The 24,777-nt window shown below is 40.0% G+C and overlaps 1 protein-coding gene across 2 annotated transcripts; it reads left to right on the top strand.

Moving 5' to 3' along the window:
- On the top strand, positions 1 to 23,040 carry SQLE (squalene epoxidase). 2 transcript variants are annotated; one of them, XM_086337182.1, is made up of 11 exons: positions 1 to 1,185; positions 4,923 to 5,175; positions 11,159 to 11,339; positions 12,804 to 12,900; positions 13,824 to 13,937; positions 14,023 to 14,194; positions 16,059 to 16,154; positions 19,051 to 19,193; positions 19,581 to 19,677; positions 21,394 to 21,481; positions 22,507 to 23,040. In XM_086337182.1, the coding sequence occupies exons 1-11, from the start codon at positions 901 to 903 to the stop codon at positions 22,697 to 22,699; spliced, it is 1,719 nt and encodes a 572-aa protein (XP_086193308.1). In that variant the 5' UTR covers positions 1 to 900; the 3' UTR covers positions 22,700 to 23,040. The 2 variants fall into 2 exon arrangements, with proteins under 2 accessions (XP_086193308.1, XP_086193309.1); XM_086337183.1 differs by having other exon boundaries at positions 1 to 400.
- The last annotated feature ends 1,737 nt before the right edge of the window (positions 23,041 to 24,777 follow it).

Raw genomic sequence — 24,777 nt, forward strand, 5'->3', positions numbered from 1 at the left:
GCCGGCGAGGCTCACGCGGCCGGGCGAATAACTAGGCGCCCGGCGGTTACTCTGGTTACTGTGGAAGCGCTGCGCTGGGAGGGCTGCCGCCGTCCGCGAGGGATGCTGGTGATGAGTCGGTCGGGAGCCGCCGCCGCAGCTGCTCTCTGAGTGAGGAGCGCCCTGGAAAGTGCCGTTCAGCTGAGTGAAGGTTCGGGGACCGGTGCCTCAGGAGCCGCGGGGAGGAGGAAGTCTGGAGGTGGGGACTACGCTTCCCAGTTCTGGTGCCGCAGTCTCGAGTCCGAGGCCATCTTTGGTGGGAGAAGGCTGCCCCGTCCGACGTTTGCCTCTGAGCGTGGAGGTCCCGGGCAAGAGAAGGAGCTTTCTCCGCGCTGTCTCAGCCCTCGAGCTTTCCGACCCGGTGAGGCCGCAGTTCCCTAGCGCAAGATATTTCTTTGATGTTTGTCTCCCTGTTGCTCTTCCAGAAGGACACCTGCTGCTAGTGAGAGCAAAAGAGCAATTTCACTGCACAACAAACCAACAACTAAATTTAATACATTATCCGGAATTAACCCCCCAGGACCCCCAGCCCTCCCAGCACCCCCCCACCCCCATAGATGGATTGCTTGAAAGGGGAGAATCTGATCGGGAGCTGTTGGAGATTTTTAAATACTCTTCTTTAAATCCTGGAGAACGTTCCCGTCTTCACGTACTTTTATACCAACTTTGTATGATTTTGTAAATTCCTCTGATTTGAATTGTAACCTCGTGACGGTGTTTCCTGGACTTTAGCCGGTCCCCCGCGCTCCTTTGTGGCAAAACATTTTGGGGAGAGCATCTAAACACCAAAACCCTACCAGGGGAAAAAAAAAAAAGGATCTCCTGACGTTGACCCGGAGTCACCGAAGAAGCCTTTAAACCATGTGGACTTTTCTCGGCATCGCCACTTTCACCTATTTTTATAAGAAATGCGGAGACTTTGTCTCTCTGGCCAACAAGGAGCTGTTGCTGTGCGTGCTGGTGTTCCTGTCGCTGGGGCTCGTGCTGTCTTATCGCTACCGGAGCGGGGCCCTCCTCGGGCGCCGGCAGAGCGGCTCCCAGTTGGCGGGCTTCTCCTATATTCTGTCAGCCTTGCCTTTCATTGGCTTCTTCTGGGCCAAGTCCCCCGCTGGATCAGAAAATAAAGAGAAGCTGGGGTCTAGGAGGGTAGGTTGAATTCGAAGTGGGCACATGTATGAGTGTCTTGTATTAAAATCAGGACTGCGATCACCCAGATGTAAATAGGGTAATTTAAAGGGTGAAAGGCTGCAAGTTAGATTTTCTGGTACGAATTCTGACATAGATGGTTTTGGTATTTTTGTTTTGTTTAAGCTCTTGACTGTTCTTGACCACATCCTTGGCTCTCTCAGAAATGATGGGAAACCTTTGTTTCATTTAGTGTTGGTGCGGAGCTAAACGAACTGGGTTTGATTAAGGAAAGGTGAAATGTTCAGGTCAGTAGGACTGAATCACTCTGTGATGGAAAAATAGTTTTATTTAAATCCTTTGGTAAGGATTGTGTTTGAACTTGGGAAGAAAGAAGAAAGCTGCTGCAGGTAAGCCTGTTGCTAATAAGAAGGGACAGCTGCCTGGGGAAAGTCACAGAACAGCTGGAAGAACTGGCAGAGTAAAATGTTCGGTGTTTTAAAGTCTTAGGCAAAACACCCTCCTCTCCCCACATCAGTGGAGCCTTGAGTAAATCAGTGTCCTAGGTTAGGTGAATAATTAATGTTTGGTCCCTGAGGAGACAGTAGAGGAGGACAATGGTGAGAGATATAAGAGGGGGAACAGATAGTTGAGGCCAGAATACTTAGGGCCTGTTGGCTTTGGATGTTTATACTTTTCCCCAAGAGCACTGGAGGATTAAAGTATGCGAGTAATGATATTTGATTTTTACTTGTTATTTATTTATTATTTTTTTAAGTCTTTATCCAATTTGTTACAATATTGCTTCCATATTGTGTTCTGGTTTTGGCCATGAGGCATGTGGAATTTAGTTCCCCGACCAGGGATCAAACCCACATCCCCTGCATCGGAAGGCAAAGTCTTAACCACTGGACTGCCAGGAGAGTCCCTGACTTTCACTTTTTAAAAAGAACATTCTAGTTTCTGTGTGGAGAATGGACTGTAGGAGGCTAAGAATGGAAGCAGGGATGTGTGCTGAGAGACTCTTGCAGTAGGCCAAGTAAGGGATGCTGGTGACTTGACGTGAGTGAGTGTGGCCTACACAGTCATTTACTCCTTCAGGGTTCCTGAGCCATATAGATCAACACAGTTTAAGAAGAGAGGGGGTTTGGTTTAGAAGGTTTGCTCTACCACTGCTGACTGTGAGACTTTGGGCAAGTTACTAACTTTCTGGAAGAATCAGTTACCTCTTCTGTTAGGTGGAAACGGCACTAACCTTGCTGGTAGTTAGCGAATTGATTGATTTAATGTTTGCAAAATGCCTGGTACATAACTCTCTGGTAAATAGTAGTTATTCGTATTAGTCTCCATCTGTTAGGAACCTTTGGAATGGTGCTGAATTCAGTGATGGGGTGGGTGTGGGTTGGAGGAATGGGAGGATAAGGGAATCTTTAATCTTCAGTTTGAAGTCTTTGCTACTGTTACCTGAGATGATGTTCCTCAGGGCCACTGAGCACTAGTCCAGGAGGTTGGAATGCCATCATACTGAAGAGAAATTTGGCGGTTGGAAGTTGAATTACAGCAGTCAGTATTGGTTCCATTTTGCAAACACCCCAGGCTCTCTGCTTGTTTCCTTAATTCCTGGGAGTCGGTAGACTGTATTAAGTTCCCATTAGTGCTTCGTCTACTGACCAGGCTCTGAAAGGCAACTTGCTCCAGAGTCCTCCTTCCAGGATTGTGTATGTGTGTTTGGAAAGGCTAATAAATGATGGCTAAAATGACAAGTGAAAGTGGCTCAGGTGTGTCTGACTCTTTCTGACTCCGTGGACTGTAGCCCTGTAGGCTCTTCTGTCCAGGGATTCTCCAGGTAAGAATACTGGAGTGAGTTGATATTTCCTTCTCCAGGGGGTCTTCCTGACCCAGGGATCAAACCTGGGTCTTCTGCATTGCAGGTAGATTCTTTACGATCTGAGCCACCAAAATGACAGAAGGGGTTTTCAATATAGTCAGTTGTTCTGGCTATTAATACTGAAATAGTAGGTTCTGTTGTGAAAATGTAATTTTTCTAAGAGAAATGATGAAAAAAGAAAACAGTGGACAGGGCCCAGGTCATTATAGAGGCCAGATGAATATTAGATTATAGAGGTTTAAAATTCTAAAGGATTTTAGGTTTTCTCTCCTTTTTGACTGACAAAAATGTTTGTTCTTATTCCTAAACTGGAGGGCCACTTGTTTGACCAAGTTCTCTTAACAGTATCAGAATGGGGGAAAAAGGAAGGTAAATGTGTTCTTCCTTTTGGACGACAGAGGATAAGGTAGTTAGATGACATCACCGACTCTATGGACATGAGTTTGAGTAAGCTCCGGGAGTTGGCAATGGACAGGGAAGCCTGGCATGCTACAGTCCCTGGGGTCACATGACTGAGCGACTGAACTGAACAGAACTTTTTGCCTGAGGGCTTCCCTGATAGCTCAATTGGACATGACTGAGTAACTTTCACTTTTTTGCTTGAGGTCTTTTATTAAAACCCTTTCAAAATGACATTTAACCTTATCTTAATTGTTAAGGTCAGAGAACCCCAGGAAGATGGTTCCTTGCAATTCTGTGTATGAATGTATTCATATTTGTGACTCCACATACCAACAAAAAATGCTTACTATAATACTGAATTATTCATTAAAAAAAAACTGTAATAGGTACTGCTATGCTCAATGGGCATAAATCTCTCAAAACAGCCCTTTTTCATCTTGTAATCAAAGGTATGGTTTTTACTGTCAGCTCAACCAGTGATATCTTTAATGTTTGTTCTTATTCTTAAACTGGAGGGTCACTTGTTTGACCAAGTTCCCTTAAGAGTATCAGGATGGGGGAAAAGGAAGGTAAATATGTTCTTATATGTCAAGGACTAAAATTGCGAACAGGTTGAACTCCAAGGGACAGAATGAGTTATTCTCTTGGAATTGTAAGGTATGTATTCTCAATTAATAGATCCCTGGTCAGAATTTTACAGTCTTTTTGTTATATAAAAAGTGATTTTAGATTAAGATAGATTTTTCAGATGAAAATCAAGAGGGAGAAAATGAAGACAAATAGTGGAAATATCTAAAGGGTGCATGAAATCATATCAGAAGCTGTACATGATTTGTATCTGGTGGATGCTCAGTATGTATATGAAGAATTGAGTAAATAGGATAGAATTTTCCCTGTAAGACTTAGAAGTCCCTTGTAACCATATCTTATAATTGGCCTATTTATATTTCTAAATATGTGACAGCATTTTCTAAATATATTTGGAAGATGGAACATAAGTTTAATTTTACTGGGGTATTGTTATCCATTTTTGTTTAACCAGTATTTAGATATTATTGTTTTTTATATATGATCTGGATTTAAAAACATAACTGTTCATTTGGTTTGATAATATTTAGGGTATGTGAAGTGAAGTCGCTCAGTCGTGTCCGACTCTTTGCGACCCCATAGACTGTAGCCTACCAGGCTCCTCCGACCCCGTAGACTGTAGCCTACCAGGCTCCTCCGTCCATGGGATTTCTTAGGCAAGAATACTGGAGTGGGTTGCCATTTCCTTCTCCAGGGGATCTTCCCAACCCAGGGATCGAACCCAGGTCTCCCGCATTGGAGGCAGACACTTTAACCTCTGAGCCACCAGGGAAGCCCATTTAGTTTTTACCTAAGATGCAAGTGTTCACTGTGCCTGTATAGTAGTAGTATGATTTAAAGACAACAAATGTGACTACATAATTCATTTTTTTTTTAACAGTGCAAAAAAGGGACCAGTATTTCAGAAACAACCTTAATAGGAACAGCTGCCTCTACACTGACCTCTTCTCAAAATGATCCAGAAGTAATCATCGTGGGATCTGGCGTCCTCGGCTCTGCTTTGGCCGCAGTGCTTTCCAGAGATGGAAGAAAGGTGACGGTAATTGAGAGAGACTTAAAAGAGCCTGACCGGATCCTTGGAGAATTTCTGCAGCCAGGTGGTTATTATGTCCTGAAAGACCTTGGTCTTGAAGGTAGGTTCATAGTGATTTTTAGGAGTTAATGTGGCATAAGCAAGCACTCTGCTATGACTGGTAAAAGGGTATTCCATTTTATCTTCATGTATAAAGGTTACACATTTATCAACAAATTTGCATGAAAATGAAGGCACAGGAGAGGATAAGCATGAGGAAACATGAAGTAGCCTTTGTGAGATAAAAGTGGCTAAAAAATTGTAATGGTCAAAGTTGAAGACCGGAAAACTTCAACTTGGAATGAGGAATGAAATTTAGTGAAAGGTGAAGTGAACTATCATTTGTAGAGTGCATGTGATGTATCTGTGATGTATCCTTTTATTTAAGGATCATTCATCCATTAATCCAGTGCTTTTTAAATACTCTTCATTTAGAAAGTATTTTTGCTGTTTGCTTTGTATGAGGTGCTATACTGGGTGCCAAGGATAAATTGGCTAATAAGATCAGTGATCCTGTCTTGGGGTTCAGAGTGCAAAATAGGTCTGGAAATTGAGAGAGAGCTTGCTTGGCATTTAGGGTGGGCATGATGTTGTAGTAATTACCAGCATTGATTCTGGCACTAGATTGCCTGGGTTTGAATACAGCTTAGGCACTTAAAAAGCTGTGTGATCTTGGATAAATTACTTAACCACCTGTGTGTTAAGTTTGTTGCTGTTGTTTAGTCTTTAAATCTGACTGTTCGTGCATGGACTGTAGCCCACCAGGCTCCTCTGTCCATGGGATTTCCCAGGCGAGAGTACTGGAGTGAGTTGCTATTTCTTCCTCTAGGGGATCTTCCTGACCCAGGACAGAACATGTGTCTCCTGCTTTGGCAGGTAGATTCTTTACCTCTGAGCCACCAGGGAAATCTCTGTATTAGTTTACTCATCTGTAAAAGAGGCACATTTAGGGTCCTTGACTCATAGGTTATTAAGAGGATTAATTGAATTCAAGCATAAAGATAAAGCAGTCAGAACAATTCCTGGTATGTAGTAAGCACTATGTAAATGTTTGCTATTTTATTCAGTGTACTGAAGAGGAGACCATTGGGTAATGGGGAAAGGAGTGGGACTTGAGATTGAGATTGGAGAGTTGGGCAGCTGCTGGTCCTGCAGGACTTTGAAGGCAGTGGAACAGGAGTATGACAGGGTCCTGTTTATGCCTCTAAAGGCTTCAGAACTTGAGAGCTCTTCCCAATGATGAACACTTCTTATATCCCGACTCAGTACCACTCAGCATGTGTGTGCATGCTCAGACATGTCCAACTCTTTGAGACACTGTGGGCTGTAGCCCGCCAGGCTTCTCTGTCTATGGGATTCTCCAGGCAAGAATACTAGAGTGGGTTGCCATTTCCTGTTCCAAGGGATCTTCCTGACCCAGGGATTGAACCCATGTCTCCTGCATTGCAGAAGGATTCTTTACCCACTGAGCCACCTGAGAAGCTGCTCAGTACCTACATACATTCCTAAATCTGAGATTTATTTTACTTTTTAAATACTTGCATGATTTGACCCAAGTCTGCAATTCGCAGCTTGAAATTTCATTTCACAGTTTACCATTGAATCACATTCTGCACTTCAGTTCAGTCTCTCAGTCGTGTCCAACTTTTTACGACCCCATGAACCACAGCATGCGAGGCCTCCCTGTCCATCACCAACTCCCGGAGTTCACCCAAACCCATGTCCATTGTGTCGGTGATGCCATCCAACCATCTCATCCTCTGTCATACCCTTCTCCTGCCTTCAATGTTTCCCAGCATCAGGGTCTTTTCAAATGAGTCAGCTCTCCGCATCAGGTGGCCAAAGTATTGGAGTTTCAGCTTCAACATCAGTCCCTCCAATGAACACTCAGGACTGATCTCCTTTAGGATGGACTGGTTGGATCTCCTTGCAGTCCAAGGGACTCTCAAGAGTCTTCTCCAACACCACAGTTCAAAAATGTCAATTCTTCGGCACTCAGCTTTCTTTACAGTCCAACTCTCACATCCATACATGACTACTGGAAAAACCATAGCCTTGACGAGACAGACCTTTGTTGGGAAAGTAATGTCTCTGCTTTTTAATATGTTGTCTGCTGCTGCTAAGTTGCTTCAGTTGTGTCTGACTCTGTGTGACCCCACAGACAGCAGCCCACCAGGCTCCCCTGTCCCTGGGATTCTCCAGGCAAGAACACTGGAGTGGGTTGCCATTTCCTTCTCTAGCGGGAGCTTATTGCCAAGTCCAAATGGCATATGATGGTGGTTTTGACTAACACGTTAGCAGAGCATGTAAAGAGAAGTGGACAGGTTCGTGACCAAATTAAGAGACAGGAATGGCTTGACTTAGTAAAGGATTGGTGTGAGGTATGAGAAGACAGGGTATTAAAAAATTATTCTTAACGTTTTGATTTGAACAGCTGGTAGATGCAATGCCATTTGCTGATAAGAAAACCTGGAGAGGACCAGCTCTGGGAGGAAGTTGGGGGACCCATGGAGATAGACAAGTGGACTATTTAGTTGAGAATATTAATCTCAAGTGCAGAGGAATGAGTGCTTTGAGCTGGCTGGGGTAGGTATTTCAGAGATGTCAGCATGTTTGAAGTACTTAAAAGCCACAGCAGTGATGGAGACCAGCTGAGAGTGTGCAGAGAAAAAAGAGAAGACAGAATAAACCAAGTCCTGGGAAACTGACATTTAGAATTTGGGTGGAAGAAGAGAAGCTTGCTGGAGGACTGAGAAGGAGCCTGTAAAATGACAGGAAAGAGCCAGGAGTGTTTGGTGTCCTTAATCCAACAGAGGAAAGTGTTTCTCGCAGGAAGGGATGGGTACATATCCAGAAAGGAAAGCAGCCATATCATGGTTTGCTAATGAAGGGTCAGGTCAGAACAGTGCATAGAAAGTGCCATGGGATTCGGCCATTTGGAGGTTGCCGTGAGACTGACAAGGTGTTTCGGTGGAGTTGTGTAGACAAAACCTGGACTGAAGTGAACGGGAGATGAAAAAACTTGAGGCTAACAAACTACTCTCGAGGAGTTTTTCTCTAACAGAAAGCAGAAACAGGGCAGAGGTGAAGTGTAGATGCGAGGGTACGGGAGGGGTGTTTCGGCACTAGATAGAGCGTGTCCGTGGGGTAGGAGAAGATCAGGCTGGCGGGGAGGTGACTAAAGGGGCGACATTCACTCTTTCATTTAACATTTATTAAGCATCGGCTATATTGTAAGTACTGTTCTAGGCGCCGAGGCTACAGAAGTGAACAAAACAGGTTCCAGCCCTCACAGAGCATGTATTCTAGGTGCTCGTGTAGAAGATGGTGATAAAAGATGAATAAATAAAATTTAGAGGATATATTATGGTTATAAGCCCTTCAGAGAAGACTCAGAAAAGAGAGATAGGGAGTGTACTTCTAAATGATGCAGCGGGCGGGGGAAGGGAAAGCCTTACTGAGAAGGTGATGTTTGAGGGAAGGACTGAAGGGAAGGGAAAGGAGAGCCCTAGGGCTGTCTGGAGGCAGAGAAGCTTTTTCCAGGCAGAGAGAGCATCATGGGGTGAAGCCTGATGGGGAGGAGTGAGCCTGTGGCCTCTTTGAAGAGCAGGAAAGGAGAATTGTGTTGAATTGAGTGGTTTGAATTAGAGAAAAGCTCAGATGGAGAATGGAGACTGGATTCCCTGGTGGCCCACTATATGGATTAGATTTTTATTCCAAAGGGAAGCCATTGGAGAATTTCAAGAAGAGGAAGTTACTAGATTTCACCTCTTAGAAGTATGATTAGAAGTATCAATTTAATGTATTCTTGTTAATGTGTAGAAGAAAAAGACTAGATCATGAATTGGCAAGTCAGAAGCAGGGAGACCTGTTAGAAAGTTATTGCGGAAACTGAGAGTTGATGGCTTGGACCAGGGTCATGGCCGTAGTGGTGGGGGACTTGGTCACATTCTGGGAATATATTTGGAAGGAAGAGTCAGTAGGACCTGCTGCTGATGGATGAGATGGTGAGGGGTATGAGAAGGAAGAGTCGTGGTATTTAAAGAAGGCTAGATGGCGTTGCCAAGAAGAGGTGCAGGACGACTCCTGGGGTACTCTAAGGTAGAGAGCAGGTCAGTGAGAGCAGGAGTTGAATAAGAGGGCTGAGACTGAGAAGGGGCAGACAGAGAGGAAAGGCAAGAGACAGCAGGGCCCTGGCCCTAGCGGAGAGGGTGGACTGCGAAGAAGGCAGGCCCCCGGCCTCTGCCCTTTCCCTGACCACCACCCTCCATGAGAGGGTCACCAGAGACAGGTGGGACAGTACCCTGAGGCAGGATTGTGTCACCTTTATCATTGAACATCAGGTGTGAATTTGATTGAGGTTTAGGATGCCATCTTCCTGACTGCCTGGTTAAGAAAGTGAAAGTGCCAAAGTCTATCATATTTGATTTTACCAATCAAATTGTGAAAGGCAGATGTTTCAAATCTTAAAGTAGACCTTATTTATATACTTTGTCTTAAGATAGCTAACCCAAGGAATAATTTTACTATGCCACTACTGTATACTTTTTACATGTTCTGGTGTGTTCTCAACTGGCTAGTTTTAGCACTTAGAAGTTCTTGCAGAACTTCTAAGAAGGAAATGGAGAAGAAAATGGCAACCCACTCCAGTGTTCTTGCCTGGAGAACCCCAGGGACGGGGGAGCCTGGTGGGCTGCCGTCTATGGGATCACGCAGAGTCGGACACGACTGAAGCGACTTAGCAGTAGCAGCACTTAGAAGTTCTTGCATAATATGAGTTAAGAAAAATAAGTTTATTTCAGTAGCTGGACAAAACAAAAGTGGAAATACTAGATGGATTTCAAACATGTAGGCCGGTAAAGATTGGCAGTTTGCCGAGATCCAAATTGAATACACTGCTAATTGGCAGCTTCTATGATACCTGTGTACTTTTCTCTGACTGAATTTTAGCTGGAATAATTTAGAAGCCAAACCAAAAAACTAACTTGGCTCGTAGGTGGGATGTTTGACAAGTATTCATCCAGCTTGTCCCTGACTGGACTTTAAATGTAACTAAAAAGCATATCAGAAAAAAGCTGATTTATTTTGATCTTGGCATAGATATGTGGTAAAATTGTTTATTATAAAGTTTTTCTTTCGTCAGAAATGAAATTATTTTAATAGACTTAATCCTCAATATTGTATTTTAATGTATTTAAATATATTTGTATTATGTGACTTTTAAAATACATGCTAAAGTCACCTTGCTCACAAACATTTCTAATACTCTTATCCATTCTTTATCATAATTTTAAGCCTGTTCATAGTATTTTCTCAGTTAATATTTTATAATGTACTTTACCTACTTTATATTCATATTTAGGTTATTTACAATTATTCTTTACATTTATTCTTTATTAGAGGTAACATGAATCTGTTTTTGTATATAGTTTCAATAATTACTAAAAATATGAATTGTATCTTTAGGATGAATATCTTAGATGGATTACAAGGCTAATATTGTTACATTAAAGGGTGCTAACTTCTTGGTTCTTGATAGTTTTGCTGTACTTATTTTCTAAAATGTTACTAGTTTATGATATGACCAGTAATATATACAATTTATCCATTTTATCATTATTTCACCAGCAACTTTGATAGATTTGGTGTCTTCTTGTTTCAGTTTTATTTCATTGATTTGTTTTTTTTTTTAAATCAAGTTTTGAACATTGTTTTCCTGACATGTTCAATGTTTCTCCGTAGTATGAATCATCTGTACATTTTCCCTGTTATTATTAGGGTCTGAATATTTTTCCTATGAATTTTAATGAATACATTTTATATGTATATATTTATCTTTTATGATATTACAAATTTGCTAAGACAATTATCTTCCAGAAGCATTAAGGTTCTGAAATAGTTCTGTTACTGTCCAGTCCTCCAAATGGCGTCATAGCTTTATGAACGCAGAAACTCATTTTCCACATCTGTGTCCTGTTGGTGGTTAGTGTAACTCTGGGCATATAACAAAAAACTGACTTTTTAAAAAAACTATTGTTTTGCAGATACAGTGGAAGGTATTGATGCCCAGGTTGTAAATGGCTACATAATTCATGATCAGGAAAGCAAAACAGAGGTTCAGATTCCTTTCCCTCTGTCAGAGAACAATCATGTGCAGAGTGGAAGAGCTTTCCATCATGGAAGATTCATCATGCGTCTCCGGAAGGCAGCCATGGCAGAGCCCAAGTAAGGCTCAGCTTCCGATTTTGCTGTTAAACATGTTTAACTTGGCCTTTGTACAAATACTGTTTTATGCATTTTCATAAGTGTTTGGGTATAGGTTAGAGCATAGCTGCTCTACTAGAATAAACCATAAGTTAGAAGAATGTTAATTCTTCAGCCTTTGTTCAGAATATCATATAGATTGTTTGAATGATTATAACTATTGAGAATTTTCCTATGATTCAATGTGTGATTTTTATGTGGTTCGAAATGAGAGGATGTAGTCATTGTAATTAAGTTCATATTTGGGAGTTGTGGGATATGTGCCCATTTGGGAGTTGGAGTTTGTGGTTATGGTGCTTTTTATTAAAAGTCAGGACAGAGGAGTTTAAAGGGAAAATCCCTGTTGCATTCATACTAAGGACCTGGACTGACAGGACTGGCTGGGTGTCCCTCTCTCTCTCTCTGAATTATAATTGATGTACAATAGTATGTAAATTACAGATGTACAGTATAGTGATTGACAGTTTTAAAGGGCTTCTTCTTTTAATTATTAGCTTATATTTACTTCTAGCCCTGTACACTATAATTGCGGTTTAAGTTTTAAACATGAGAATCTTCATGTCATCGACAAAGGCTTGAAAGTGAAAGTGCAAGTCACTCAATCGTGTCCAACTTTTTGCGACCTCATGGACTATATAGTCCATGGAATTCTCCATGCCAGAATACTGGAGTGGGTAGCCTATTCCTTCTCCAGCGGATCTGCCTGACGCAGGAATTAAACTGGGGTCTCCTGCATTGCAGGCAGATTCTTTACCAGCTGAGCCACAAGGGAAGCCCAAAAATACTGGAGTGGGTAGCCTATTCCTTCTCCAGCGGATCTGCCTGACGCAGGAATTAAACTGGGGTCTCCTGCATTGTAGGCAGATTCTTTACCAATTGAGCTATTGGGGAAGCCCTGATAAAGGCTTAAATGCTTAATGTTGGCTTAAATGTTGACAAAGCAAAAGGAGAAATGAATTGATTATTCTTAGAACTTGAAGAATTTGATATCTATGAAAGTAGAATATATTCATTTTAGAAAAATAGAAAAATACTTAAAAATATAGAGGAGATTGTAAAAATTATCCATGATATATTTGTTGTATATATTCATCAACACAACAAAACTCTTGTGGGTGTGTAAAATTTTTCTGCGTGTATTTTATTTTTTAATGAATTGAGATAAAACCTCATGTTACTTTTTAAAATGCTTCTCTGAAAAGTCATTACATTAGTTACATATATTCCGTCTTAAAAAATTAGAAAGTTATAACCCCACCTAATTCTATAACCCATTGATGTTTTTGCTTTTCGTCATTCCAGCCCTTTTTCTATGTACATGTGTGTCCATTTTAGGGTAAACTGGAGATAGGAAAAAAGAATATTTCATTCCTTATTTAAATTTTTCAGTTGTGCTACCAGAGAATTTGTTTATTTATCTTTTAGTGCAAAGTTTATCGAGGGCACTGTGCTGCAGTTACTAGAAGAAGATGATGCTGTGATGGGAGTTCAGTACAAGGATAAAGAGACTGGAGACATCAAGGTGAGATGTAGCAGATATTAGCTTTTCATGAGAGATTTTTATTTTCTTTTTCTCCTACTCCTTTAAGAAGAGTAGGCCCACAAATTTATTATTCATCAAATGGACTGAGATCTCTCCAAACTCTCTGCACTAGATTGCAACACGTTGTTCTTTAGAGACTGCAGAATGCTGTTCAAATAACTTTGGAAACAAACTCCACGATGTTAACTGTATTAAAAACAAATGAGAAATGTACCCTAGCAGAGAGGTAGAGGGGAACTGGAAGATGCAAAAAGGAAGGATTCAAGCATGAGAGAAATAATTATAATAAAATAAACTATTGTTGAAATAAGAAAGATAAAAACTAAGAGACTCTCTGGGGAAATAGTTGAATAAAATAGTTTCCAGTATTTGCTCATGTTGGTTTAGAACAGAGGAGAAAGTCAAAAGCCTATCTGTTGATTCTTACATAGGGTAGCTACCTCCTAGGAATACACTCTAATGGGGCGATTGCAAGGTAATATAAGTATATACATCCATGTGTACAGAAATTCTTCTGCGCTGTAGCCATTGATTGAAAGCACTATGTGGGGTTAAAAAATTCTAGAATGTGGCTGGTCCTTGGGATTTGTAATATGATTCAGTTTTCTATGGGCTGTGCTTGCTTGTCCCAGTTTCCCCCAGTGTCCATCGAAGTGACTTAATCCCAGGTGGTTTGGAATGGTAGGACTTTGGTGGAAGGTGATCTCAAGGGGAAGTGTCTCTAAAGATGGGTCATTCATTAACCTCAGCCCACATGAGAGCTCCTTCATGAGAGCATTATCTCCAGGTACTCTGTAATGTCCCATAATGTGTTTAAATTTGCTTATGTACACTTTAAAAGAACAGTCTTTTCACTGTGTATTTCTCACCATTTAGCTGAGTGGTCTTTGTTTTTGTTGTAGGAACTCCATGCTCCATTGACTGTTGTTGCAGATGGACTTTTCTCCAAGTTCAGGAAAAACCTGATCTCCAATAAAGTTTCCATTTCTTCACATTTTGTTGGCTTCCTTATGGAGGTATTATAGAAATGCAATTGTAGAAGATAAAAGCAACTTGAAATTTGCAAGTTATTAAAAATATTTTATTTATTTATTTTCCTAGAATGCACCGCAGTTTAAAGCAAATCATGCCGAACTTATTTTAGCTAACCCAAGTCCAGTTCTCATCTACCAAATTTCACCTAATGAAACTCGAGTGCTTGTGGACGTCCGAGGAGACATGCCAAGGAATTTGAGAGAATACATGACTGAAAATATCTACCCACAGTTACCTGGTAAGAATAGTATTTCACTGCATTGTAATCTAGTCTGTAAGTCAGTCTCACAAAAGACTCTCCATCTCCAATTCTCACTAAAGCTTTGTCTAAACTAGGCTGAAAGATGAGAATGGCAGCTGAAAAATTTCATCTAATCAGTCAGATACAGTGGAGCTGAATAAACTACTTAAACTAGCACATAAAAAAATCTCCACAGAAAATAAAACAGTTTCAATGTATTTTTTCATAGTAGTAATAAAAGTAATCATTAATGGTGAGTAATCATTAATGGTGGCATATATGGTATTTTTTAAGGTAGTCTGGATAGCAATCTAGATATCTGAATTCTTGAAATATCTCTTATATGTAATTTTTGTGGTTGGTTTTTGTAGAAATGATAGCTGCCATCTATTGATTATCTACTATGTAAGAGGTGTTTTACAAACATAATTTAATCTACACAACCACCCGAGGTAGGCATTATCATGGTCCCCATTTAGCAGATGAGGAGACTAAGATTCAGAGAAGTTAATTAGCTGCTCCAAACATAACCCTTTAGTACGGGGCAGAGCCGAGGTTGGAAGCAGGCCTGTGTGCTCATACGTCCCTGCCCTGGGAACGCGAGCGCTATGAGGGGTCATAAAGATCTTTCAGTTTCGAGTTGAGTACAGAAAGGCTTCATGAGATTTAACGTCTTTGTTAAACTCTCACTAAAATTATTTTTTTGAGAATGGGAAGATGTAAGAAAGACAGGTAACAAAAATTATTGAGAATATTGATAAAATTGAAAGGAAAACTCTGCCCAAATTATGATTACAGTAATAGCAGATTATCCTGGATGTGAGTATATTTGTTTAAATATTCTGGGTTTTCAAGTTAGTTTTTAAAATAAGGAACATTATTTTTTAAACTAAGCAAAAGCACCGTTTACCAACAGAATATCAATAGAAATTAAGGTACACATGGACCAATTTAGATTTTTAATAATGACATTTTCAGTACTTCAATGCATTTTCACTCAGTTAAGCCATTTTGAAGCTTTCAGATGGAAAGAATGAGTTATGTGTATTTAGGAAGAGGATAATAATGTGGTATTTTTAGCATCTTTTTCTTTTACTGTAGATTGTTTTTTTCCCCCAGTCCAAAGCATAGCTGGAGAAGACTGCCCTGTGATCAGGGAGAGAAACGTTCGCAGGTTTTATGTTCATATAGGTTATGGAAATTCTATTCATTGGAGGAAGGGAATAGTTTCAACACAGTCATTCTGCTCTTGTTTTCCCAGATTACAATGGGAATTGTATGAAAAGCAAGTTCATTTTCTATAAAGTGGAAGCACGAAACTTTGAAACTGGGAAGTATCACAGAGATGAACTAATCTGTTTCATTCTAGATGAAGACACTAAAGCTCCTCAAGAGATAGTACTGTCTACATCTAACCCTTTTTTTTTTTTTTTACTGTACACATACCCTCCTGTTGTTTGTGAATTGGTGGTATATTTCATCTGTTCTTATAGAATATGGTGGTGACAATAAAATAGGTGTTAAATATATACCTGTTGGTAATCATTTGGAAGAAAGGTGGGTGGTTTTTTTCCTTGTCTTATCATCTCATCTGGATTTCTTCCTCTAGGTTTTTGATCATACAGCTCTGTATCTATTTACATTAATTTTTGCTTAGATTCCATAGCCATCTTTTAGCAGGAACAACTATCTGCTTAATGAACAGTTCGTTAATAATTAGTTCTCGACTTTTCACAAGGGATATTTGTAACAACCATCACAGATGTGTAGAATGTATTTGTGTATGCTTGATAAGAAAATGTGATAATTTGAAATTGGAATGTTATACACCATTTATTTGGTGGGGTGGGCTTTGTTGCAGATCACCTGAAAGGACCATTCCTAGAAGCCTCTCAGAATTCACGTTTGAGATCAATGCCAGCAAGCTTCCTCCCTTCTTCACCAGTAAACAAACGAGGTATTATCTTACGGGACCAATTTTATAAAAGATATTCCAAGTATTCTAATTCAGTATTCCAAATGACATGTATGTGGTACAGTCTATAACGTGGTACAGAAAATAGATTATTGCAATTAGTGCATACTAATTAGTTTTGTGATATTTTTTATTTAGTATTGAGTATACATAGGTCACTGTTCGAGTTATTGAAAATAAAAGTTAATTAAATACAGTCCTTAATCTAGAGAAGGCAGTTTTCCAGTGAGAGATGTAAATAATTTCAGAACAGTGCTGATAAATGCTGTAATGAAAGCCCACTCTTGGTGCCCCAGATTCACTGTGAAGGAGTCGGGTGTACAAGGCAGGGAGCGAGCCTGTGAACCAGGAAGGGTAATTAGGGGAGATGTTGCTCTGGAGACAAAGCTGGACAGTGAGATGAGGGACTTCTGAGTAGGCAGAACAACATCTGCAGACCCCAGGATGGCTGAGAAATGGTGGCACTTAAGTAGCTCCCTAGACCCCTGGGGCATAGGAGAGGTGGCAGAGTGGTAGAAAGGTAAGATAGTTAGCTTTAATCCTATAGACAGTGCAAAGTCATTGAAAAGTTCTTTATTGTTTATAATATCTTTATTGAGAGATAATTCACAGATCACATAGTTCACCCATTTAAAGTGTACAGTTCATTGGTTTTTGGTATATTCATAGGTTGGTGGACCCATCACCACAATTTCAGAACGTTTTTATCATGCTGGAATGAAAGCATGTAACCATTAGTAGTCACTGCTCATTTCCTCCCGAACCCCAGACCACCATTAATTTACTTTCTGTCTCTATAGATTTGCCTGATCTGGACATTGCCTATAAACGTAATCATACAATGTGGTCCTTTGTAACTGGCTTCTTTGAGGTTCATCCATGTTGTAACATGTATCAGTCTTTCATTTAGTTTTACTGCCAACTACTACTCCAGGCGTGGATATACTACATCTTGACTATTCATCAACTGATAGACATTTGGATTATTTCCACTTTTAGTTCATACCTGTGTATGAGTTATTGTGTGGACTTTTATTTTCACTTTTCTTGGTTATATTCCTTAGAATAGACTTGCTGGGTCCTAACTCTCTCTAAGGAGAAGGCAATGGCACCCTCCTCCAGTACTCTTGCCTGGAAAATCCCACGGACAGAGGAGCCTGGTAGGCTGCAGTCCATGGGGTCACTGGGAGTTGGACACGACTGAGCGACGTCACTTTCACTTTTCACTTTCATGCATTGGAGAAGGAAATGGCAAGCCCCAGGGACGGGGGAGCCTGGTGGGCTGCAGTCTATGGGGTTGCACAGAGTTGGACACAACTGAAGCGACTTAGCAGCAGCAGCAACTCTCTCTAATGCTTTGAGCAACTGCCAAACTGTTTTCCAAAGTGGCTGATCCATCGTCCATTTCCATTAACGATATATGAGGGTTCCAATTTCTCCACATCCTCGACAACATTTATTAGTATCTGTCCTTTTGCCGTAGCCATCCTAGAAGGTGTAAAGTAACAATAAAAGCAGAAGGTAGAGAAAGGATTTCGGTAACATCTAGGATGTAGAATACATAACTCAGTGATTAATGGTAATAGGAGAGAGCGAGGTCTCTTGATGGATTTCAGGTTTCAGGCTTAGGTACTTTGCCAGCTATTTGCTGACATTGGACTTAGGGAAGTGTGGGGAGATAATGAGTTCATTTTTGGACACAGTGATGTGACGGATGGGAGGTCATTTGAGTGGCCAAGTGGAGGCCCATTGAAAACAGGAGTGTGGGGCCTGGAGAAGAGGTGTGAACGAGAGCTATTGATATACTGTGCTTCCTGAACATAAACAGCTGTTGTTTGCCATGGAGAGACATGCATCACAATGTTCCAGTCATAGAAATTAACTATAATACAAAGCAGAATGAAAGCCAGTGCCCAACTGATACAAAGAGCGTGCTTTGGGAACATACCCCGGTTTGTGGAATTGGGAATGTTCCGTGGAGGAGGAATAAAAGCTGGTTATAGCTAGTGGTTTCTAGTGAAGGTATTACACTAATACATAAAAAAACTTGGATTGAAATTTACAAGCTACTTTTTCATAAATTAATATATGTGTATTCTATAATTATATAGTATATTGTGACATTACAGAAAAAAATGATCCATAATTCTGCCACCTTACCACTTTTATTATGATTGTTTTATTTCCCTAAGAGAGAAAATTAAATACATGCTTTGTTTAACTGTCCCTCTAAGTCATGGGTCATGAACCAGGCTGACAACGGGCGGGAATCTTAGAGTCAGGACTGCAGTGAGGAGGTGCTGTACCTTGAGTCAGATTGCAGAGCTTTCTGCTTCTGTGGTTTTGATTCAAGGGGCTGGTTCACTCAAGGTTTCTTCTAAATTAACTTCTGATGTGTTTGGAATATCTGCATATTCCCTTAGAACCATATAGATCTCTATAATATGCAGGCAGCAAGTATTACTGTGAAATGCCAATGAATTCTTGATTTTTTTCCCTTGTAAAAGACTTGCTTTTTATGCATGATGCCTGTTGTGTTTTTTTTTCATGAAAGAGGCCTTACACATATTTTGACATTGTCTGATTGAACCTTATATTCACATGTGAGTTTTTTGAGGGCAGGGATCACGTTCCTGTCCTCACTGTATCCCTAGCATCTGGCACATATTAGTTACCCAATAAATAGTAATTGAATCAACTCTTGAATTTTTTGCCTGAGTAAATTTTTCAGTATTTAGTATTTTAGTATTCTTATTTACTAGCTGACATTCATAATGTTTATAAATTATTAACAGAGTAGGTTTTTTTGGGGGGGGGTTTGTTTGGATCTTAAAGGATGCTCCAGGATGACGTCATGATCTAAGTTCTCTTTTTACAGGTGTTCTTCTTTTGGGAGATGCATATAATATGAGGCATCCTCTTACTGGTGGAGGAATGACTGTTGTTTTTAATGATATAAAATTGTGGAGAAAATTGCTGAAGGGTATCCCTGACCTTTATGATGATGCCGCTGTTTTCCAGGTAAGATATTCTTTGACAAAAATATCTCAAAATAGATTTCTTTCTGGGGCCTAAGATGAATGGGGCTTTGCAGAGAAGATCTGTACTTGGGAGCATGGTCCTTAGTAGTGATTCTTAAATAGTCTTGTTCAGGATTAAGAACGTGACTTGCAACTTGTGAATCTTCTAGAATTTCTGGTTTGGAGGTTACATGGGCCACTTAGCCTCAGAGATGTAACTCGTTCCTCTGGAGATTTTTTTTTTTTTTTTGATGGGAGTGTAAATGTTGAACAAGACATAATTTCTAGTAGATAGTCCTCAGGGTATCAGTTTAGGGGATTATAAACATAAGTTTGTGTTTTTTTTTTAAACCCTTACCATATAATAGGTGATCTTTCTCTTTTTCAGGCCAAAAAATCATTTTATTGGGCAAGAAAAAAGTCTCATTCCTTTGTTGTGAATGTCCTTGCTCAGGCTCTTTATGAATTATTTTCTGCCACAGATGGTAAGTGCTGCTATTTTTGAATGACTGTTACTAAATTATAGATTTTTAGCACAAGAAGGGAACTGAATTACAAAAAATTAGTAATTAGGCCAGAAATAGAAATGTTTCCTGAGTTTGCCAACTTCCAAGTCAATAAGTCCTTTTTAACTCCATCCTCGAGCACAATTTTGGCTAATCATCATGTATCCACCACTGTGTGTAGGAAACTGTTCCCTCCTTAGACAACCTTAGTACCAGTACCTCAGTCATGTGCCACTGTTTATTCCTCTGGTCCACATCACATCACGCGTTCCCCAAATGCAGAAGATTGTGATGGAAGATCTTTCTGACCGTGAGTTAAAGGGCAAGGTAGTGTTAATCCTTTTTCTTCCCAGACAGTAGTTTCAATTAACTTTTCGAAACAGTATTTTGTAAAATGAAAATGAGCTTCGTGTCAAACCTAGATTTTTGTCTCCTGTTAAAATGCACAAGCAGAAGGTATCCACCTTTTACTCGTGTGAAATATTCCCACTTTACTATAAGCCTTTTGTTTCTGTTTCCGTATGGTAGAGGCTGATGGTCAGTCTAACATGAAGGAAAACATGACTTAGCAGAAACAGGGCTAGAGATGGAGGAAAAGTCACCCGTGCCACTTCCCAGCCGTTGCCATGTCACGTACACATTAGTGAGCGGTGGGCTAGTGAAATGAGACCTTTAGGTTTTCAAAAATAAATGTAAGTCCCAATACAAAATAAAAAGTCTTTTTTTTTTTTTTAAAGAACATAACTCTAATCCCATTACCTCTGGTATTTGTAATACAAGAAAGCTATTTCTGTGACCTGGCTGGGGTGCTAGTGCTCCTTGCTTTGGTGATCTGATTACCGAGGATGACACAGTACAGATACTTCGTGCAGCCCCTCTAACCGTCATTCTTGCTAAAAGAAAAGACAACGTGTTGTGATTTGCCAAGCAAATCTCTCTTGCTAGTTGAGCATGAAAGTTACAGTGGCTGGTTGAGCAAGAAGAGAACTAACTTTGGAGTTTTTCTAAGCTCTTCTTTCTAAGCTTTTCTCAGCTCTCGAGTTTCTTAGAGTTTGAATCTACCCACAAAACAACAGAGCTGTGAGATACTGAAGGAGGAATAGGCTTTATTGGAGTAAAAGTTTACCTGTTGTAATCTTTTTTATCTGTTGTAAAGAGTAATCGAGGTATACTTGAAGAACGTTAATTCTATACTATTAAAAAACAGTTATTGATTATACTATGTTGTGAGGGTTTAATGATTTTGAAAAGTATAACAAAATTGTACAGATATAAGACATTATTATTCACTTGATAATTTACTGCTCAGAGATATGCCCCAGGCATCTTAGAGACTGTGATTCTGGTTTCTAGAATTGTGTTTTTGTAAGAAAAGAATGTACAAAATATTTGGCATCACTTAAATGAATTTACAACACAATCAAGGAGATAGCTTTTAAATAACTTGTAACTTCCAAGGCCTACATGTTTAGTAATTATTTACTAGCAGAAAAAAGTTTATTTATTTGTGAATTACTATGTAGTCTTCATTATGAAATTTAAAAGAAATCTTGGGTAGCTAAAATGCTAACACTAGATTTTTAAGAAATCTATGAGGTGTAATGTTACATATTCATTTTTTTCTGACGTATCATTAGCATCCCACGTAAATGTATGAGTATTTTGATTGAGAGTAATTCTAAACTTTTATTTTAGATTCCCTACATCAACTGAGAAAAGCCTGTTTTTTTTATTTCAAACTTGGTGGAAAATGTGTTGCAGGTCCGGTTGGGCTGCTTTCCGTGTAAGTTGCTCTGATGACACAGAGGAAACAGATACTCCAGATTTTCTTAGGACTGTTTGGTTTATGCTGTGCTGCTTGGTCGCTCAGTCATGTCCGGCTGTTTGCAACCCTATGGCCTGTAGCCCACCAGGCTCCTCTGTCCATGGGGATCCTCCAGGCAAGCACACTGGAGTGGGTTGCCATTTCCTTCTCCAGGGGATCTTCCCGACCCAGGGATCAAACCTGCTTATCTTATGTCTCCTGGATCGGCAGGCAGGTTCTTTACCACTAGTGCCACCTGGGAAGTTTGATTTATGAACCACTGCTAATTGTTCTACCTGCTGCATGTCATCATTTTATTATTGATTAGTATCCCAATCAAAATGTTCCCAGAGAAATGAAAAAAGGCAGTATTCAATCCTGCATTTTATTTAGTTCTGGGCAACAGTGTTGATCCTGAGTTGGTGAGTAGATGAGGCTAAAACCCTTGATTAAAAGAGCAGCTTGCTTTTATGCCTGTGGGCTTATAGCCCTGACCTGATACATGGGAACCATGAAAAATAGAGAAGTTTATATTTAACATTGAATTTTATTGAAGTGTGGAACTCATGAAACTCAGCCCTGACGGTGCAGACATATGTAGAATTACTCTTAGAAAATCTGCAAAGTGAGATTCCTTATGGCTTTTCTCCTTTGTCCACTTTCTGAGTGTCAATATTGTTACCTTTTGAAAAATCTAGACCCCATAGGCCAGGCTACTTCAGGCTGAGATCTCAAGATTAATGAAAGAAAGCAGCTCAGGACGTACAATTCATATAAACTAAGATAAGTGACTGGCTTCTCTGACAGGAGTAAAGTCTAAGTAGTTTCTTGTAAGAAAAAATTTTTTAATTTGTCCCTTGACCAGCAGATACAAGCTTGTAAAGTCCCCTAAAATGTTGAGTGTATATTTACCTTTATAGATGATACACAATTGGAATCTCTTTATCAGTCAGTTTTAATTTTGGGGTCTTAATTATATGTATATGTATTTTTTCCCATTACAGATTATCTCCCAATCCTCTGGTTTTAATTGGACATTTCTTTGGCGTTGCAGTCTATGCCACCTATTTTTGCTTTAAATCGGAACCTTGGATTACAAAACCCCGAGCCATTTTCAGTAGCGGTGCTGTATTGTACAGAGCGTGTTCTGTAATATTTCCTCTCATTTACTCAGAAATGAAGTACTTGGTTCATTAAGCTTAAAGGGGAACCATTTGTGAATGAATACTGGGAACTCGCCAAGCCTGCAGTGACTTGGAAGAGAGTGTATATAGCACAGTACTCCTCCTGCTTCTAAAGTGGGAATTCTTGGACCAAGATTGGGATTGATTTGTTTTTGAAGTTATTTTGTATATAAACATACATGTAAATATATACTTTAGTTTGCAATTTCAAATGAAGGGTAAAATAAGATAGATATTTAAAAGAAATGATTGTTACCATAAATTAGTGCTAACATTGAGGAGCTGCGGTTTGTCTTTTGAATTCAGTATTTGGGATGAGTCACTGTGGGACATGCAAATAAAATGAAGAATGAACTCTCATGTCTTTTTTTTTTGGCCACACCCTGAGGCATGTGGTATCTTAATTCCCTGACCAGGGATCCAACCTGAGCCCCCTCCCTCCATTGGAAACACAGAGTCTTAACCACTCACCAGGGAAGTCCTCTCTTTGTCTGTTGCTGTGGGCTTCTTTATATAACTTCATGAAAAAGAAAACCAAAGTGGAATGGGAAAATGCAGAGGGAAGCCTTTTCTGTTAAATAGCTCTTGATGTTGGGGAAGTTGCCTTAATATATCTGGACCTTATTTTCCTCATGTATCCCTCTATCTCCCCTCACTTATCCAACTGGATAAGGTTCTGAGTTCCTGGAAAGAAAATGTCACACTCATATAAAAAGGGAATCAAGGGCTTTATACAAATTCCACTGTGTAACATTAATAAGCCAGGCTAGGCTTATTTCAAGGAACAGCGAACAGGGCTGTACACTGGAGTGTATACCAGACTGTATATTGGATGGTACACTGGACATACATGACTGGGATACATGTCATGTCACATACATGACTGGGAGTGTATACCAGACTATATTGGATGGTACACTGGACATACATGACTGGGATACATGTCATGTCACATACATGACTAGGAGTGTATACCAGACTGTATATTGGATGGTACACTGGACTCAACACTGGGCTGTACACTGGATGTACACTGGATGTACACGAGTGTATATTGGACTGTACCCTGGAGTATACACTAGACTGTACACTGGATGTATATGACTATTGGACTGTACACTGGAGTGTATACTAGACTGTACACTGAACACACACAAGTGTATACTAGACCATACACTGGACTGTACATTGGGCTGTACATTGGATGTAAACAAGTGTATACTGGACTGTACACAGGACATACATGAGTGTGTACTGGATTGTACATGATGTACAAGAGTGGTCACTGAACTGTACATGGATTGTACATGGGATGCACACCCGAGAGTACCCTCAACTGTACACAGGATGGGTGGCACACAGGCTGTGCCCAGGATGGTAGACTGTACTGAATACTGGGAGGTACCCTTGGACTGTACACTAGGTATGTCCAGATGCGTCCCACTGTGTCCCAGGTGTTTCCAGATGTGCTTCAGCTGTGCATGTGGACTGTACACCAGATGTATCCAGCTGTGTTCCAGATGTGTACTGTACACTATACTGTACACTGGACATAGACTGGTGTATATTAGACTATATACCGGATATACACTGGACTGTAAACCGGATTGTAAAGAAACTAAAACAAGTACCAGCATGATGTTTTCTGGTACATCATGGGCACACATCCTTTAAACATACATATGCAAAATGCCAAGCTCTAATGATTTTGGGATTTAGTTTCTTTTTTTAAAATATATATTTAATTGGAGGCTAATTACTTAATATTGTATTGGTTTTGCCATACATCAACATGAATCTGCCTTCTGACTTTTCCTTGAGGTCCAGGTAGACAACATCAGTCTGTGTTCAATTTCAAGATGCCAATAAAATTCAAAGGTTAACTTGCTTTCATTTTATTACAATCAAAAAGTAACTAATTCTAAATTATATACTGCATGGTTCAAAACCCAAACACCTCACAACTGAACTTGGTATAGATGTACGTTTTCTACGCATAACTAATATTTTCCAAGGAGAGAGTTTAAACAGTTGTAAAGAAGTTCTCATACAAGTAACAATACTTTTGAATCCCTTGTGTTTCTATCAATT

Source organism: Bos grunniens, chromosome 14 (assembly GCF_055505025.1).
Source record: "Bos grunniens cultivar Pamir isolate PY7600 chromosome 14, Bosgru_T2T1.0, whole genome shotgun sequence".
NCBI lineage: Eukaryota > Metazoa > Chordata > Mammalia > Artiodactyla > Bovidae > Bos > Bos grunniens.